The 18,771-nt window shown below is 45.0% G+C and overlaps 1 protein-coding gene across 1 annotated transcript in view; it reads right to left on the minus strand.

Moving 5' to 3' along the window:
- The window catches only part of SMOC1 (SPARC related modular calcium binding 1), a 114,860-nt gene that overhangs the window by 16,557 nt on the left and 79,532 nt on the right, over positions 1-18,771 (minus strand). The window contains exons 8-9 of the mRNA XM_065403309.1: positions 3,690-3,882; positions 1,033-1,115 (exon numbers count right to left, since the gene is read on the minus strand). Coding sequence (XP_065259381.1) covers positions 1,033-1,115; positions 3,690-3,882 — 276 coding nt within the window. The remainder of the gene's footprint in view (positions 1-1,032; positions 1,116-3,689; positions 3,883-18,771) is intronic.

The raw sequence follows: 18,771 nt of genomic DNA on the forward strand, positions 1-18,771 counted from the left end.
CAACTAGAGCACACAAAGGTGGATGAGAAAGCCGTTTTCATCCTCTGCCCTCAAATGGTGGGGAACCACTTCTCACACACACACACACACACACTCAATCCCCCAGGAGGTGCATGCAATTTTCACCTTCTACTCCAGGGAGGAGATCATTCTGAGTTGTAAGGAAAGAGGTGAGATTCTGGGATTGGTTGGCCAGGAGCAGCTACCGACCAAGCTGAGCCCTGTAGCAGGCAGGGATAAGGGAAGACCTGGACCTGCAGGCTGGAAAGGAGGGATTCAGCCCAGCTTAACTGAGCAGCCAGCATTGGTCAAAGCATCAGCACACACCAGGAGCACTACTGTCCTTTGTCTGCATTAGTAGCAAGGGACTGGTTGTTGATCAGCCAGTCATTGCCAACTATGTCACCGGATACCTGCGGTGGCTGCCAAAGGTAGGTGCTGAAGCTGTGAAAGTGTCACTGATTAGAGAAAAGTGGCCCTGTCCAGACAAAGGTTCAAAGATGACCTCTCTCAAGCTTGAACCTGCTGGTTCCCACAGTCTCATTGAGCAAGAGACGGATACCATTTTTCTTTCAGAGATACTGCTTTGCTGTGTCAGTATTTTGTTTTCAAATGGCAGACATACACCAGGAAGGGGAGGGAAGGCAGGCGACAAGCCAGCCCATAGGAAAATTTTAGGCTTTTACATCCCACTCTGTTAGGGTGACCAGACGTCCCGATTTTATAGGGACAGTCCCGATTTTTGGGTCTTTTTCTTATATAGGCTCCTATTACTCCCCACCCCCTGTCCTGATTTTTCACACTTGCTGTCTGGTCACCCTACCCTCTAAACCAGTAGTGCCTCTAGTACATTGCTTGGAATGGACGCCAAAAGGTGAAGAGACCATAACACACACACTCAAAATCAGCATGAAAACCCATGCTAAAACATAAACATACAGTAAATCCCCATTCTCCTAAACAATGCATGGACTTTCCCTTTCCCTCACGTAACCCGCATTAATGACAGACGGATGTCTGCTCCACTCTAACCTGGAAGCTCTCGGTCCTTGAATGGATCGTCAATCTCTGTGCTCTTCGATCTGGCATCACTTTCACACACCGGGGTCTCATAGCTGGAAAAGGAAGAGGGGAAGGAGGTTCAGACACATCAGGTTGTCATTAAGACGTTGGCGAACATTTCAGTCTCACCTCATCAGCTCAGTGCAGAGGAAAAAACAAAAAACAGGAATCCCGGTGAGAAATAAATTGTCTCAGGTTCAATCTGCATATGACCAGGGTGATGCTTGTAGGAAGAGAGGAGCACTTAGAGGAATCAGCATGAATGTAATTTTGCCTTCTATCCCAGGCCTCTTCCCTTTAGTTGTCAGAGAGCAGTCAACCCTTGGGGTCCTCAAGAACTGTTCACTATCAGTGGTTGCCTAGATGGCCAAGATAATCTTTTGAACTTTAGCTGGCCAGGAGGTCATGCTCATTTCTCTTAGATGCGAGCTTAAGTACAGCAAGCCAGGCATTCTGCAACCTTGAGATGGGGGGAGGGCAATGCATTGTACCTTGCCTTGATTCAGATGACCACCTGCAGAGTACACATTTCAGCATGCAGCAGCCTGTCTATTAAATAGAGCAGACCAATAAGAGCATCTCCAGGAGCTATACTAGCTGCCAGTTCAAACAGTTCAAGTTCGGTTCTCTCTCTTCAAAAAGTCTCAAATAGCTACCTCTCTCTGCCCTTCTCTACAGCAGCTGTGTCCACAGACTCACTCCTGCTGACAGAGCCAGGTTCAAACTCACAGAGGCTAGTTATCCAAGCTTGCTAGCCCCACAATTTGTTCCTGTGGAGCTTTCAAGTTGTGCGGCACACAGGATCCCACCTGGAGAGCTTTATGATGCTCAGGAACAAAGATTTCAATAAAGAATCTGTTTCTGTATTGAAATCTGACTGCACATGCAGTTCTCCGAGAGCTTTCTAGATCAGTACTAGTCATGACGACGTAGGGTCAGACTATTCCTGGCCACTACATGGATACACAAGAGTGGGGATAATGCAAGCCACTTTCTTCCCTGTTGTACCACCCAGTCAGTGGCCAGAGATAACAGGCCTGCGGCTTGTGTGCCTCTGAACACAGGGACTGTTTTCTTCTAACGCTCCAGGTCTGCAAGCCAGCTCAAAGAGAGCAGGTATGAGGAGGATGCAGGGCCGTTTCTCCTCTGCATTGGCCATCTTTGCTGGCTGGGCAGAAAAGAGAAGCATGCTGTACCACCCTGAAGGATGGGCAGCAGTAACACTCCCCCTGTGCAGTAAAGGGCTCCTGAATTTCCTCCCGTGGGGGCTCTGCTCCTCCATGATGCAGACACGTGCCTATCCAATGCAACTGAGCCCTTAGTGCGATAGTTAGGATCAGTGTTGCTAACCTCAACCTAAGCCACTGCTACCATCACTCAGGAGAACCAAGTTTCCAAGTGTCTAGAACTCATTGGTGGTGTTCTTTTCTTTGCAGATAAAAACCAGGCCCAGTCCTCAGAGAGGACCAGCCATTCTGAGCATTTCAAGTTGTAAAGTTCAGCTGTATTTGTGCTGTGTGTGAGCAAAAAAAGAGTCTTCAAGTGTAGTTTATATAGGAAGTGGCTGTTTACTTCACATTTACATTAACTCTCACATAGGTTACTGGATTCTGCAAAAAAAGAACTTGGCGTGAACATGGCATATTTCAGCCAGAAGGCTGCATTTGTCAGAACATTAAGAGCATGTGAAAACAGTGAGTGATAATGAAAGCCTTGACAAATCCCTAAGTTTGATGGGTGCTACTATATATGCTATAATACAGGTCCTTTCCTCTCTGCTTCACTGAGTCCAGTGCACACAACTGGAGAGAAAGATGCATTCTTCTCCACTTCAAGTACAGTACCCATCAGTGGGATTAAAAAAGTGTGCATTCACATGGGCAAACATACACACACATTCTGTACGTGTGTTTCCTCTTCCTCTTCCTCTGCCTCTCACCCTGCAAGTAATAATACTTAGCACTCCTATAGCACTTTTCATCCCTAAGTCTCCCAGAGCTTTTCAGCTCTCATTAACCCCATTTTACAGATGGAGAAACTGAAGCAGAGAGAGGTGAAGTGACTTGACAGTTAGTCAGTGGCACAGCCAGGAACAGAACTAAGGTTTCCCAATTTCCACCCCCGTGCTTCATTCACTAATCTAAAGGTGCTCCCTGTGCTGAACTAATGGTAAAGACTAAAAAAGCACAGTGTGTGATAGAGATAGGGAGATCCTTCATAGTGTAGCTGTACTTCTGAGTTTAATTGTGTGTGTGTTCTGTTGGATTTGTCCTTTCCCCTTGCCCTATAGTTAAGCCCTGACAAGTTCAGTGCACATACAGAAATATGTGATACTAGTTAGTCTATTCGCCTGTAGAAGAGACTGGGTCCAGGGAGAGGGGAAAATATTAAGAAAACATGAATAGTCATTTAGACAAGGAGGCTTAAGCACCCAACTCAGGCCCAATTGCATTGGTTGCTGACTAGAGCATTATCTTCTGTTGTAAACAGAAACCTAGACTGCATAACTCTGGTATGGCAATTCCTGGGTTCTTTGGTTCCCTTGTTTTCTCTGAACTGGTGTTCTCTCCTTCATAGTTATTTCATGCTCCACCTTACAAGCCAGGTTCAAAGCAAGTTGCTCTCACCGGGTAGAAGTACCAGGCAAGGGGCGCCCCGTGTCCACCAGGACACACCAGCAGTACCCTGTGGACTGATGACATTGCACAGGTTTGTACAGCCCGCCAGGAGCACACTCTGGGATGACAATACCCTCACGGGGGTTCTGCCTGGCCTCCTCCAAGGCACTCTGTCTCTCCTGGTCACATGAGTGAACTTTCTCTGGAAAAGAAGGGAAAAAAAGAAACATCACCCTTTGCAACAAAAACATGGCTTCAGGGCAACTTTCAGACCTCAGCGTTCAGGATGCTAGTCAGACCTGAGAATGCTAGATCTCGCTTCCTTCCCTAGGAAACTCCAATATTCGAAAGGAGTTTCCCAGCATGCACAGGGATCAGTGTTACATTCCGGACCTGAAATCCTCCTCCTAATAATGACAGTCAGCCACTTGTGAAGGGGTGCACCAAACACATTTTCCACTCTGGCCATCAAAATGGATAGGCTGCTCCTGCTTTCAGTATGTCCTAGACAGAGTGCATCTACTGCATACCCTGGGAGAACAGAGAGGAGGGCCAACACCATCACCCCTGGGGCATGGAAAGAGCGTGCTATTGCTTCCTTACTCCCCAGTATGTCCTGGGGAACGGAGAGGGCACCTAGGCTTCCCTTTCCCCACACAGCATATCCTGGGAGACCAGAGAAAGGGCCTTGTCTCTCTCCATCCTACTAGACAGAAAAAGGGCCTCCTTGTTAGCATCATCCATGAGAGAACAGATAAAACAGGTGATATGCACTAGGGAACAGACCATTTGGAAATGTCCCCTAGAGTCATCCAGGAATCTGGAACCTTCTGCTCCAAAGGTCAGGCTTCTATCACATGAGTTAGAGGACAAACTCATTTAGCTGGCAGATGTAGTAGGCTGCTGTCCTCTATATGGACCAGCCACTAGAGAGGGACGAGACATATACTTTACAAACCTATAACGTTAACAACTATTTAACTGAAACAGTTGAGAGAAAAATTGTTTGTTGGAAGACCTCAGATACGTCCATCTAGCCTTTGACCTGAGGGCTGAGAAAATTGTTGCTTCAAGTTCTCTAGTCACCTAAGGAATCTAGAAAAAAGTGGAAGACAAGACTTGACATTCTTAAAGTTAAAAAAAAAAAAAAGAGTAGAGAATACCCCAATAAACTCTGGATTTTCTTAATATATGTATCATGATGATAAAAAGTGAGGGGGACAAATGCTCCCCTCTTCCATACCCCCTTTTGCAGGTCACTTTAATAGGCCACATTGCCTAAAATCCTTTCCCATGCCCAGGGGACACTTCAAGTTTTCAGTAAAGAAACTAACTCAGAACCCTGACAGGAAGTGTCTCAACCTGAACTTGCAGACGTTTTGAGAGTCAGTTGGGACACATTGCATTACACAACTGTCTGCTCTTTTTGGGGGGCAGGGGGTGCCACCCATAGAATTAGTCTGGCAGTTCTGAATAGTTATTTGGGCACAGATTGCTTCGGTTACCAGAGACCAACTGGCCATGATTTAGAATTGTAACATAGCAGCCAATGAAAGAGGTTCCAAGAGACCATAGATGTCCTCCGTCCCAAACATTTCAGACCCTCCTTAGGGCTGTGAACAAGAGACACTTGAACTTTGTCACACACGAATCCACACAAATGAGGTTTAATATAAGAGCTTTAACTATGTGCAAGTCTGACTCAACCAGAAAGAAACTTGATTGGCAAGGGGTGGGGGGGGAAATAAAATCAACACAACTGAAAGGGCTCAAGTCTCAGCTGATATTTAAGCTGACTTCACTTTGCTGACAGATTTCACATCTTAAAAAAAAAAAATTGGGACTGTTCCTAAGCTGTATGCAGACAGAGGAATCATTCAGTAAGAGGCCTGTGGGCTTCTTAACAAATCAATTACATCACAAGGGGCAAGCTTACTCAAGGTCCCTGCCTGACAGCAATTTACACCTGGGCCGGCGGGTGAGAGGGTAATTAATTTAGTTCCATGAAGCAAACAAGAGAGCCAGAATTTCAAGCCTATGATCACCTCATTTTTGATTAATTCACTTTATTTAATAACCAAAAGAAAAAACTCCATTGAAGAGAAGTGCATTCCAGACATTTTTCTGTCCAAATCCCCAAAGCTTCCTCAGTGCACAAATTCTCTGGAGTCCTTTTAGTGCCAGTTTTGCAATACTCAAAGTGTCCTTTGAAAAAAATAAATAAATAAATACCAATGCTTTTTTTGGCCCCGCACAACAACTTGTTATAAATTAATCACTTTTCTTTTAATCAGCCATAGCCTTAGTTGACATATATACAGTACTGTGAGTATACATCACTGTGCATGTACATGCAGTGCACAAATGTACATTCATATACACATACCTATGCTTGCATTATACCAGTGGCATTTAAAAACGTTTTCTCTTTGCCCAGTATACTAACAAAAGAAATGTGGGGGAATAGATGGCCCAGGGAACTCCTAATAGAAAACAGAGCTGATTGATAATCACTGCCATCTGATGGGTGTTTAATGGGTTATGGGTACATCTACACAGCAAAAAACCCTCACAGCAGCAACTCTCAGAGCCCTGGTCAACCAATTTGGACTCATGCTGGGGGGCTAAAAATAGCAGCGTAGCTATTTAGGCCTGGACTCTGAAACTTGGTGACATGGGAGGGTCTCAGAGCCTGGGCTCCAACCCGAGCCGAACAGCCTCACAGCTATTTTTAGCCCTGTGAGACCAAGTCAGTTGACCTGGGCTCTGAGACTTGCTTCCACAAGGTTTTGGGTTTTTGTTGTTGCTGTTTTTGCTTTGTAGACCTACCCAGTGAAATAAATTTGGCAGCCTTTGTTTAGTTCATGGCACACAGGCATCCATGTCACAGCAAACACCATCATAATTGGCACTAATTGGAGATATCCTATCCTATCTCCTAGAACTGGAAGGGACCTCGAAAGGTCATCAAGTCCAGCCCCCTGCCTCCACTAGCAGGACCAAGTACTGATTTTGCCCCAGATCCCTAAGTGGTCCCCTCAAGGATTGAACTCACAACCCTGAGTTTAGCAATTGGCTCCTTGTTGTCTTTTTACTGAGACTTCCAAGGACTGAACGGACCATGGAGACTCTCACCCAAGGCTATCTAAACTAGCAAATTGTGTAGCCATCACTCTCCACTGTTGGCGAAAGCCCAGATGTACGCAGGACTACAGTATTAATTTTACCACCATATCTTCTAGAGCAGTAAAAAGCAACAGAGGGTCCTGTGGCACCTTTAAAGACTAACAGAAGTATTGGGAGCATAAGCTTTCGTGGGTAAGAACCTCACTTCTTCAGATGCAAGTAATGGAAATCTCCAGAGGCAGGTATAAATCAGTATGGAGATAACGAGGTTAGTTCAATCAGGGAGGGTGAGGTGCTCTGCTAGCAGTTGAGGTGTGAACACCAAGGGAGGAGAAACTGCTTCTGTAGTTGGATAGCCATTCACAGTCTTTGTTTAATCCTGATCTGATGGTGTCAAATTTGCAAATGAATTGGAGCTCAGCAGTTTCAGCAGCTACCCCTCTGATTCTAGACAAGTCGGAGGTGCTGCTCACTGGACGGAGGACTCCAGGGTCACTCTTTGGAACGACTTCCTTCTCCAGGGGTCACTCTGGCACCTTTCACTAGTGCCAAATAATATTGCTGTAATTTTTTGAAGTGAATTAACATTTAGGGCCTCATCCAACACCCACTGAAACCAACAGGAAGATTCCCAGTGACTTCACTGCAACTGGATCAGGCCCTCACTGTGCAGATTGTTTTTCTGGGAAAACATCTCACTGGCGCCTTATAATCTACATGCAACATGTGACAGTGGGCAGGGCATCTAGAAGGTATGGATAGAGGCTTTTTATCATTCGTACAAATCCATGAATAAAGATGGCATGCAAAACCCCATTCATGCCAAACATCACTCTCACACATACCATTGTATATTATATAGATATGTGCACATACACAAGTTTAGGTGCTCGCCCAGGTTTTATTCAGTTTTCTTCTGTTGTGTTGGATATATTTGAAGGGCATCACAAGATTTTTTTAATATGGAAAATATGTTTCTATAAAAATCATATATGGCAAGGTCATGCTGACCTGAGCCCTCCTGTATGATTATTTTTGGAAGTTTCAATTTGTTAGAAAATTACAAGATATATATAATATTTAAATTGCAAAGTATATTTCCAAACAGTTTTTAATTGTGGTATGGGGACATGAGAGTAGCTAGCTCAACTTCAGAGGCAAATTAACCAATTTGCAAGGAGCTGACGTTGGTTTAGTTGTGGGAGAGGAGAATGGGACAGTTGCAGAATAGCTGCTTCCTATTGGGGGAAAATGTTTATCTAAATGCACGTAGTGATAACAGTTTGTGTACAGGAACCCTACAAGTTTTTTCTTCCCTTTACACTTAAAACACTAGGATCTCACACCTGTGTACTGTAACCTCCCAATTATACCACAGCTGTGGAATAGAACTTATTTACTAGCAGGTGGTGGCATTTTTGCTATATCTGTTAAATAAATATGTCCTCAGGTTTCGTCTTTAATACTTTCATTAGCCGTGAACAGAATTTGCAAGTGATTCAAAATTGCGAAGAGAGTCGCCAACACCTGCAAAACCAGATAAAACAAAAAATACTCAGTGCCATATCTAGACACTCATGCAGTCACAACAGTGGCTGATGGTTAGATAAATAAGAATGGGTAGATTACCAAAAAAATTAGAAAATTAAATTAAATTCAACTTGGATAAATATATGATGGGAAAACAATCTTGAAAAGCAGTATTGTAATAGAGAATTAGGGCTGATTGTGGACAGCAAACTTTGTGCAGTACAGTGTGTTAGCAAAAAAAAAAAAAAAAAAAAGTCAATGCTATTTGGAGTTAGATACATGGATGCATCGTGCCACAGAGCAGGACTTAAGCACTTGTGACTGCTCCTTAGCTAGCGTAAATTGGCATAGCTCAGTTGACTTCATTGGTTTATACCAACTGATGATCTGACCTACTGTGCTAATTTCTAGGCACTTTATTACAAGAGACATGTGGAATTCAGAAAGTGACAGTGATTAAGGAGTTAGGTGGATTGATTTATGAGGAAAGATTGAGAGAACTAAGGGTGGTATTTTCAGAAGCACTCAGCATTGTCCAAACTCCATTCTTATTTATATCAATGGGAGTTTTACCGTTGAAGTCAACAGGGACAGAATTAGATGGATGCTGAGGGTTCTGAAAATCCTATTCTAAATATGCGTAACTTCCACAAATGGTAATGACTAGGGGCTATGACAACCAACTGTAAGAGCAATAACACCACTAATGGAAAGGAATTGTTTAGACTGGTCCAAACCCTTAACACAGCGTAATGGAAAATTATTACAATAATTTATACTTCTACAGCACTTTCCACCCAAGGATTTCAAAGAGCTTTACAGATGTTAAATGAATTAGCCTCAGACCTCCCTGAAGTAGCAAGCAGAACTATTCCTATTTTATAGAAGAGGAAACTGAGGCACAGAGCGTGTAAGTGATATGCCCGTGGTTTGTTGGGGACAAAGCCCAGGTTAAAATTCAGATCTCCTGGGTTCCAGTCCTGCACTTTAATCATAAGGCTAAGCTTGCTCTGATCAGGACTAGAGAGCGTAGGCTGGAGGAGTTCCCTGATGGCCAGTTCTGTTAGAGTAAGGAACAGTTCCACTGAGGGAAATGGTGGCCTCTCCGTTGCTTGAGACATTTAGAAGTAGACTGGAGAAAAGCACTTGTGACTGTGCTGTAGCCACCAAGCCTACACTGACAGCGAAGGTAAGATGTCCAAACAGATCTCCTGTATCTCTCAGATTTTTGATTTGGTGAACCTCCAAAGACGTCATCTAGATCTAGGACAGTGGAAACTTTGGAATGCCGAATAAGCTGTGAGCCAGACACCAGCTATAAAATTCATCTGCAGCCCAAAAGAGAAGCTTGTCTTCTCAATGAAGTGCAGGGTGTCTACAAGCGTGACTCCCTACTTGAGTTAGCAGGAGTTATAGGCACCAAGAGGCAAAAAGGAAAAAAAGAAGAAAACCTTAAAACATGCATAGATCTACATTTAGCGAGAGAAGAGCATCTAGTGAGTCGATGGGAGTGTGGTGAGTGAGAGGCTACCCAGGATCAGCAATACTACTGTAACCATTTTAAAAAGAAAGACGTCATCATGTTGTCCTATTTTCTGCTGTGACTTGTGACAGCTGTCAGCAAAAAAAGCCCACTAGCTCAGCCAAACTACTGCTGCTGGGGAACAAAACCTCTGGGAGTCAGCAAATCAAGATTGCATTACCCACTGCCAGCGAGCGCGCGAGAGGAGAGAGAGAGAGAGAGGAGAGTTAGTGGCAGAAATATCCATTTTAGCTGTAGCTGCTCAGCTCTAAAATGCTAACTAACTACTTGTTATTTTTCACTCAGCTGCTTTTAACACTCTTTAGAGCATTTTAAAAACTGGTGTCTTCCAAAGTGATGCGCTACAGCAGGAGAGATGGGGACAGGACATCTCCTCTTGTGCCTTTTTTATTAAACAAATTTTCCCTGGCAATGATCTTCTGAGAGATGCATCATCACATTCCTAAAAAGTCTCTTGCTCTCTCACACATTGAGAAATGCACTGTCTGACACATACCTCTACCATCTCCACACAGAAACAGAAGTGGACTGATGAGGTAAGGGACTCATCCACTGTCTAATTAGCCAGCTGATTATTAAAGAGCTGGGGAATTTGATTATGCAAGGCAGTGCTGGAGAAGAGCAAATGCCAAGGAGCACTAGTAGAATGCATTACTGCTTAGACTCCTGCTTGAGGGGTAGATACTGTTTCACTAATGGTCAGTAATTAAAACACCCCCCTCCCCCTCCCCCTCCCCCCCAAAAAAGACTTTCCCAAAATCTTGCGGTGTCATATCGTCTCGGCAAGAATTGCTTCTCCACCTCGCTCAAGAGGGAGCAGGTGAGCTTTGGAAAGCAAGCAGTCATTGAGGTCCAGTGGCTAAAGCACAGACCTGAAAAAAATTCAGGGTTCTATTCCCAGCTTCGTGGAATGTGCATATGGATAATCACCTGAAGGAGATATTCAGGGTTTTATTCCTAGTTCTGCCACAGACTTGCTGTGTGCGGGTAAGTCACTGAAGATTTCCATGCCTCAGTTTCTCCAGTGCTTACATGGCTTTTTTAGGCTAAGTCTATCAATTAAATTGCTTTGAGATCCTTGAATGAAAGGCGCCAATATTAAGTCCTGCATTATTAGCTGCAATGGTAGCTCTGGTGCTAGTCAGCCAGCCAGCCATATTATCCAGACCCATCAGTTCCTACTAAAACAGATGAGAGGCCACGAGGAATGGGAGTAGACGGTCACACAGTGCAGGTCAGTATGTGTTATCCGAAAGGCAAATCATTTGAGACAGGCCGATTCAAAGCATAGCACTAGCTACCCAGATTCATGCCTACAGAACTGCTTCTTCTGGAGTATTTTTGCTCTGCCTTGTAAGGTGCTTTTCTCCACAGCCAGACACATGTGGTAAGAGCAACATGCACCATCTTCTCTCTGGCTTGGGCACTAGGATTTCCTTATGAGCGGTTTCCCCTGAGTTCTGCCTGCAGTCCAACTCGAACCTGCAGGTTAAAATGCAAACAGAACCTGGAGGACCAGCTACAGAATCACTTTGCAGAGCTGGTATTTGACACTCAGCCTACTGCTAGCCCATGGACAGAGGGACCAAACTCTGATCTCTTGCCTGGTAGCACATTATCAACAATGCTGAACTATGGGGCCAGCCCAGTTAGCAATAGCATTTTTTTTTAAATTAAAAATGATATCTTGCCATGCCATTGTCACCTCGCTCCAAGCTCTGCTACAAGATAGGGAGATAAAAAGTTGTACAGCAGCTGCTGCTGGATGGGCTGAAAAGCAGAAACATCACAGACTTGGAGTCAAGATTCCTCACTTCTGTTTCTAGCTCTACCATTGATTCACTGGCCTTCAGCAAGTAAGGCCCTCTGTGCCTCAGTTTCCCTCTATGAAATGGGAATAACATTTGCTCCTCTCAAAGAGAAAATTAATTCATTGAGCCTGAGTCTCATTTACACTTAGGCCCCTTTACACTGTTGTGTTAGACTCAAGAGGCCTTAAAGCGTAACGTGATGTAATTTACACTAACTCAGGGCTCTTTTAGAATGTCAGAGCAGCGCTAAGGAGGTTTAGTGTAAGTGAGAAACAGATCCATTGTGGTGTAGAGCGCACTGAACTCGTGGAAGAACAGGTGCCTTTCTGTCCAACTATGACGCTCAGAAGCAATGGACCAGAGAAAAGGAAAATTCCATCCAGGAAGCAGTTTCAACACAAGTTGCTGCAGGTTTGCATCCCTTCTATCTCAAAGGCAAAGAAGGATTTTAAATAACCTGGCGGTGCTGGCACACAAGGGCTGGCAGGCCTGCTAAAGCAGCATGGTGAACAGGTACTAGCCGCCACTCTGCAAAGCAGGGATGTGGGTGGAGGAGCAGAAACAACCCCTTGTTTTCTCTAAAAGCACAATACCAGCTGAGCAAATATAAGCCCTGGGTATAGTATAAATCTCTCCCCACCTCTTACTCATCAGCAGCAACACCACTGCTGCCTGTCTCAATCTTGGACCGTCAGCCTGGAAGAACATTCAGGGTTTATTTTATTTTTTAAAGTAAAAAAGAAATATTCCCTGCAGTTGTCCCCAGTGCACACATTCAACTGTCCTTGCTTTGACTGTTAATCTCTCAGCGGACAACAGGCGAAAAAGTTACTGTATATACTGCACGCCGCAGAATTTTATCTGTTGATTTATTATGTTCAAAGTGCCTTGCAGCAGGTGGCACGTTAGACCTAAATTATTCAGCAACCCCCCCCACTTCCCTGGCCCCACACACACCCCTATTGACTTGGCAGAGCTGCACTGAGTTATATTGCAATGTTAACCAATTCAATATACTGCGTAGCCCCTTAGACAGAAAAGAGGGGTCAGCAGAAGGAGTGAAGCACTGTCTTGGGGATCAGGATAGACTTGCAGAAGGAAGTAGCTGCTACTCAGGCCTCAAACTGCAAAGGAGTAGTGTGCTATTCTTGTGGGAATTAGCTGCTGCACAGCCGGGGTAGGGTCCTGCTATGCAGTACTCCTAAATCCTGCAGGAGCAAAGTTCTGCTCTACTTGGATGGTAGCCACCTATTCCTGCAAGCCTACCCCACCTGCCTTCCAGACAGTACTCAACCCCCGTCTGCTGCCCCAGGCACCCAGGCAAGCAGTCACACAGTCATTGCAAACCTTCTAAAACAGCGGCCGACAAGTTATGGAGCTTGAGGACAGCAGGAAAATGACCACATTATTTTTATGCATGCCATGCATCATCCTGGCAAAAAGGTAAATTACAGCAACTATTTTGCCTGGCCACATAATCCTATTACATACAGGTTACCTATTACCCTGATTAAATTACAGCTCATTAGAACACTTTGGAAGTTGTTTGTGTCATCTTGTTGACTTGATTGGATTAGATTAGTGGTTCATGGTACATAGAGATTGAGATGCTCTCTTAGATCCTAGACCACTGAAGTCCCACCAATTATACAGCCTAAAATCCCCAATGGCAGTGGTAGGCCTGAATCAAAACCCCTGAGCTGCTGAAGTTCCCAAGCTTTGTAGAAGTGGGAATGAGCTTTATTTAGCACCTAGTGTGGGTGTATCTAAGCAGCATCTCCACAATGGCCAAATGACAACCCTGAATTTGAACACCTCTGAACTGAGAAAACTTGGATCCAAATCCAGCTATGAACAATGCTTCAGGCCAGCTCCACTCAGAAGATGTCAGACAGGAGATGGAAACAACAATTGATCTTCTATGTTCTTGTTGTTTTGGGAGGGAGCCAGAAGATTACTCCACTCCCTTTTGTCTATGAAATTCCTTGCCACCAAGTGGCAGCTTGTGGCATAGTTAACTCCTGATTGCCTCCTGGGCTACAGCTGAACACATTTCTTCACTCCCATTGCTTTCACTATTTGATCTCCGCTCCCTTTGCACAACTGAGAAATATGCAACAACTCCTACCAGGACCGGCTCTACCATTTTTGCCGCCCCAAGCAAAAATAAATAAATAAATAAATAAAAAGCCGCCCGGACTGTGCCGCCCCAAGAGTGGACGGAATGCCGCGCCTAAGCATGTGCCACCCCAGGCACGTGCTTCCTCCGCTGGTGCCTGGAGCCGGCCCTGACTCCTACTTGACTATAATGAGAAGTTGTATGTGTTTCCACCCCAGCCTTTCAGTACCCTTGGGAGAACCCCCCATCCCTACTCCTCCTGCTCCCACACTTTTTGTTAGCAGCAGGAACTATTGTTGAAGAAAGTCACCTGCCTGTGCTGTCTGCACTGTGTAAGAACAGTATTTCCGCAACAGTATTGGCGATAGGGGACATAGATGTAGGGTGTCATGTAGGAGACTGTTTTAACTGATTCAGGCTAATTTGCGTTAAACACTGTTTGGCTGCCAACTGCAATGGCCACCTTTTGCACCTAGGAGTGCTTGTGTGTGCACATGTCTATGCACAGGCCAGGGTGTGCATGCATGAACGTGGGGGACAAACTAGTGTGCATGTGCCATGCAGGTTTGTAGTGCATGTGCAGCACACCATAGGCATATATATGTGCGTGCACTTCATGACTAAGAGACTTCTCCCTGCAGGTTCACAGACCCCCTTCAATCAGGCAGAGCCTTTGTAAAACCAAATTCAGTTCTCGCCAGCCTCCCCTTCTCTCTATGGGCCAAAAAGATCCCTGACCTAATCCCCTGGCCTCAGCAGAAGTTCCTCAAGAGAAGAATTTGACCCTCTTGTTTTAACCCTAAATGGAAATCTGTGGGGGTTTAGCAAAGAGCTTCGCTCCAACTCCATGTACCTCTCTGCTGCCCATCCCCCGCCCCTCTCTCCAGCCCATTTTCCTTAACAGGCAGCTGTGGGGGTAGCAGTTATGACTGTGCCTAGAGTAATTTGTTTTCTTTCTTTGGGGGTAGAGGAGCCAGAATTCTTTGGGAATGATTTATCACATGGCACTAAGGGGGAGCTTCATTTATTTGCCTAGCTGCATATGGTTTAGCACCTAGGATTGCAAACTGATTATTATACATTGTTATTTTTCCCACTTGTATACTTTGCACCTTTTCATAGAGCAGATTAACTGCTCCCCACTGGCACATTATTTATGACTGTTTGCTCACGGACTGGCTGGGAAGAGTCCTGGCTCTAGACTCTTCCAGTGTGTCGCTCTTCCCCCCCCCTCCCCTTCAGGTCTGTTGGAGGATCACACTTGCTAGTGATCTATCACTCCAATTCTAACTTTAAATAGCATCTAGGTAAGAGACTCGGTGATGGAGTCTGGATCCCTTTGGCAGCAGCCAAGAAAGGAACGTGTGACTGGACTGCAGCTGCAATGAGAGAGAGGGGGGGGTATGCACAGCCAGAAGAGCCCCTGCATATGCATGCACATACACAAACATGCAATACTAGGGCTTGTCTACACTGGCGCTTTACAGCGCTGCAACTTTCTCGCTCCGGGGTGTGAAAAAAACCCACCCCCCTGAGCGCAGCAAGTTTTAGCGCTGTAAAGCGCCAGTGTAGCTACTAGTTCTAAAATCTTGAAGGGCATGGTGACCAGAACTATCAGTTCAATTGACTAACTACAGAGAATTCCTTTGTTTAATAAATCAGTTCGTTTTAAATACAAAAAAGAGATTAAAAAGACTGGGACTGTTCAAGTTGGCGGAGAGATGGGGGGAGGAGGGAAGATACGATCAGTGTTCCCTCTAATTTTTCCCACCCATGTACAGAATGAATTTTGTTATGTGCACCAATATGGAGGTGATGTGTCACACATCACCTCCATATTGGTGCACATAAAATTAATGTGGTGGGGTGGGGCTGAGGGGTTCGGAATGTGGGAGGGGGCTCAGGCAGAGGGTTAGGGTGCAGGGTGTAAGGGTTTTGGCTGGGGGTGCAGGCTCTGGGGTGGGGCCAGGGTGCAGGAGGGTGCTCTGGGGCTACAGCGGGTAGAGAGGACTCCCCCCAGCAGCACCTGGGCTGGATGAGAAGAGGCACCTCTCCCTGCTGCTGCAGCTCCAGGGCTGGGGCTGCAGGATAGGCACCCCAGCCGGTCCGGGCTGGGGCCGGCAGAGGGGCGCTCTGGCCACAGCAGGGCCAGGCCACCCTGGTCGCAGTAGGTTGGGGCTGGGCTAAGTTTGGGCTGGGGGAGGGGCGCCTCTCCCCCAGCTGGGTTTCCTGAACAGTGCTAAATAGGCTTACAGGGAACTTAGAATATGATAGAGGTCTATAAAATCATGAATGGTGTAGAGAAAGTAAGGGAGGAAGAGTTATTTACCCCTTCACATAACACAAGACAATGAAATTAATAAGCAGCAAGTTTAAAACAAATATAAGGAAGTACTTCTTCACACAATGCACAGTCAACCTGTGGAACTCATTGCAAGGGGATGTTATGAAGGCCCAAAGTACAACTTGGTTCAAAAAAGAATTAGATAAGTTCCTGGAGAATAGGTCCATCAGTGGCTATTAGCCAGGATGGGCAGAGATGCAACTCTATGGTCTGGGCATCCCTAAGCCTCTGATTGCCAGAAGCAGGGAGTGGATCACTCAATTATTGCCCTGTTCTGTTCGTGCCTCTGAAGTATCTGGCATTGGCCACGGTTGGAAGACAGGTTACAGGTCTAGATGAATTATTGGTCTGACCCAGTATGACCATTCCCATCTTCTTAAAACATGTTTTGATAAAAAACAAAATAAGTATGTATCCAGCACATTTAAGGGCGTTCTATTCAACTAATAAAAAAAATGAAAATGCCGTTTTTGTACATTCCAATTTCCATTCAAATGCAGCTTGATGCAAATCATGAGTAGAAAATTAATCTAGTCAATAAGCAATGCTTCATTCACCATTTTCTAATGTAATGAAAATGTAAAAATTAAAAATATGAATAAATGAGTTTAGCTATATAATTGCTTAAATAAGTATATCGATATAATGTATCCTCCTGGTTAACAACAAGCAGCACTGCATTTAGTGTAAAGGCTGTATTTAGTTGTAAAGCAACATGTTTTTACAGTAACCATCCAGTGGCGGGGAAAAAAATAAATCAATATTTCTTTAGGAAAATAACTAAAAAGTACCTATGCAAAACATAAATAAATCAATTATTTAAATCATGATTAAAATAAGTGATTTAAATCAATCCCGTCTGTAACTGAGTGACTTGACAGTGGTGAGTTTTTAATACCAATGAAGGTTTCTCCTCAGTGGGGGCTGCTTAGGACAGTTGCTGGCTTGACACCTACCAAAGGCCAAGTGGCTATAGAAGAAAAAAAATAGGGCAAATAACTAAACTTGGAGGGCACCCAAGGGGTGGAAGGTGATAAGGCAACTTTAGTGTTGTACTTCAACACTTCCGACATATCAGGGAAATACTGCCTAGGGAGGCATGAATCCAAGACATGGAACTGCAGCCAGGAAGGACATCTGACGGATGCACAATAGCTATGGCTACAAGCTTTCCGACCATCTGTTCCCTCCTATCAATCAGAGCCCTTTCCTGGTGTGAGAGCGGAGCTTTGTTCTCCCTCCCTTTTACACCCACAGGGACCAGTCATGTTTGAACAGTCCCATATACATGCCAAGAAGAGACAGAGGCTTGGAAACGTAAGACAAAAAGAACTGGGCACAGAGTGAGCAGGTCTCCAATGTTTACATAGATTCTCTTGGTTCTAGCCAATCTTGTTTTGGTTTCACTGAAACTAGCTTTCTGCCTAGTTAAATTGTCTACATCTCTGGCTGCTGCCCTCTCCCTTGTTTGTGTGAGGTCCAACTATGCTTGCGCTGGGCTCGAATGTGCTATCTCCCCTCCCTCCCCACTGACAGCCCATTGACTTTGTACTAACTACCAGCCAAAGACTATGAAGGCACAAGTCTGCAATGCCCTATAATCCACTGTATGGTGATGTGGTCAATTCACTGTGACTGGCAGAGAAGGGTAACATGTCTGGATGAAAACAGCCACAGCCAGTCTAACAGCAGCAGGGAGTGGGAGCGAAAGTCATGGTGGCAGCAAAAACTGGGCCCAACAGAGGCAGCGGGACTCAGAAGTCCTCTAAGACAGTGGGATGGGGGAAGGTGGGAAGTTCCATGAGTCACGTGGGGAGCAGGATGTTGGCTGGGGAACGATTTTAAAAAAATAATAATAATAATAATTTAAAAAAAGCTAAGGAGAAAGCCAGGCTATACTTTCCCCACTCTGCCCCCAGCCACAGGTCTCTGTTGTGCTTTTCAAAAACCTGAACACCTTTACTGAAGTTCACAAATACCACCAAAAACTGTGGGGGATATGCCCATCTACTCCCACGGGGTGCACCCTGCAACCTTCAAATGCCCAGCCACCAGGACATGAAGGAAATTTCTTCTGACTGCAAATGATAATTAGTTCAACCCACAAATATGAATGGGTTCAGTGCTTCCCCGTCCTTAACAGAGCATACAGACCCTGAGTTAGAGTCCAGACCTACCACATTCCTGGGGGTTGGTTTTATTGGTAAAGACACCCAAACAAAACAAACCTCAGTCTAAACTTTCTCCCTAATCTTGATAGTTCTAGCATTTCCCTCCAGAGCCTCCTCTGTCCCCCCCCTTTTATATCCTGATTGGACCCACCTGCCACTACAGCTCAGCAGTAATCATACTAATTCTTAATGCAGAGCTATAGTATCGGCGGTCCAGGTGACTCAACAGAAGAGCCCGGTGTTTGCATACAGGGACTTAGAGTTCGCCATCCTGTTACAGTGAGCAAGAATCACCCTGGTTAAGCCAGTACACGAGTATCTGTATCTACCTCTTGAGAATTCTCACTGTCCAGTGTCCTCAAGCAAGGCATGTGACAAGGTGATAGACAAGTGAAGAAGGCTGTTAGCTTGTGGGGTATGTCTACGCAACATCTGGGAGGTGTAATT

Source organism: Emys orbicularis, chromosome 4 (genome assembly GCF_028017835.1).
Source record: "Emys orbicularis isolate rEmyOrb1 chromosome 4, rEmyOrb1.hap1, whole genome shotgun sequence".
NCBI lineage: Eukaryota > Metazoa > Chordata > Testudines > Emydidae > Emys > Emys orbicularis.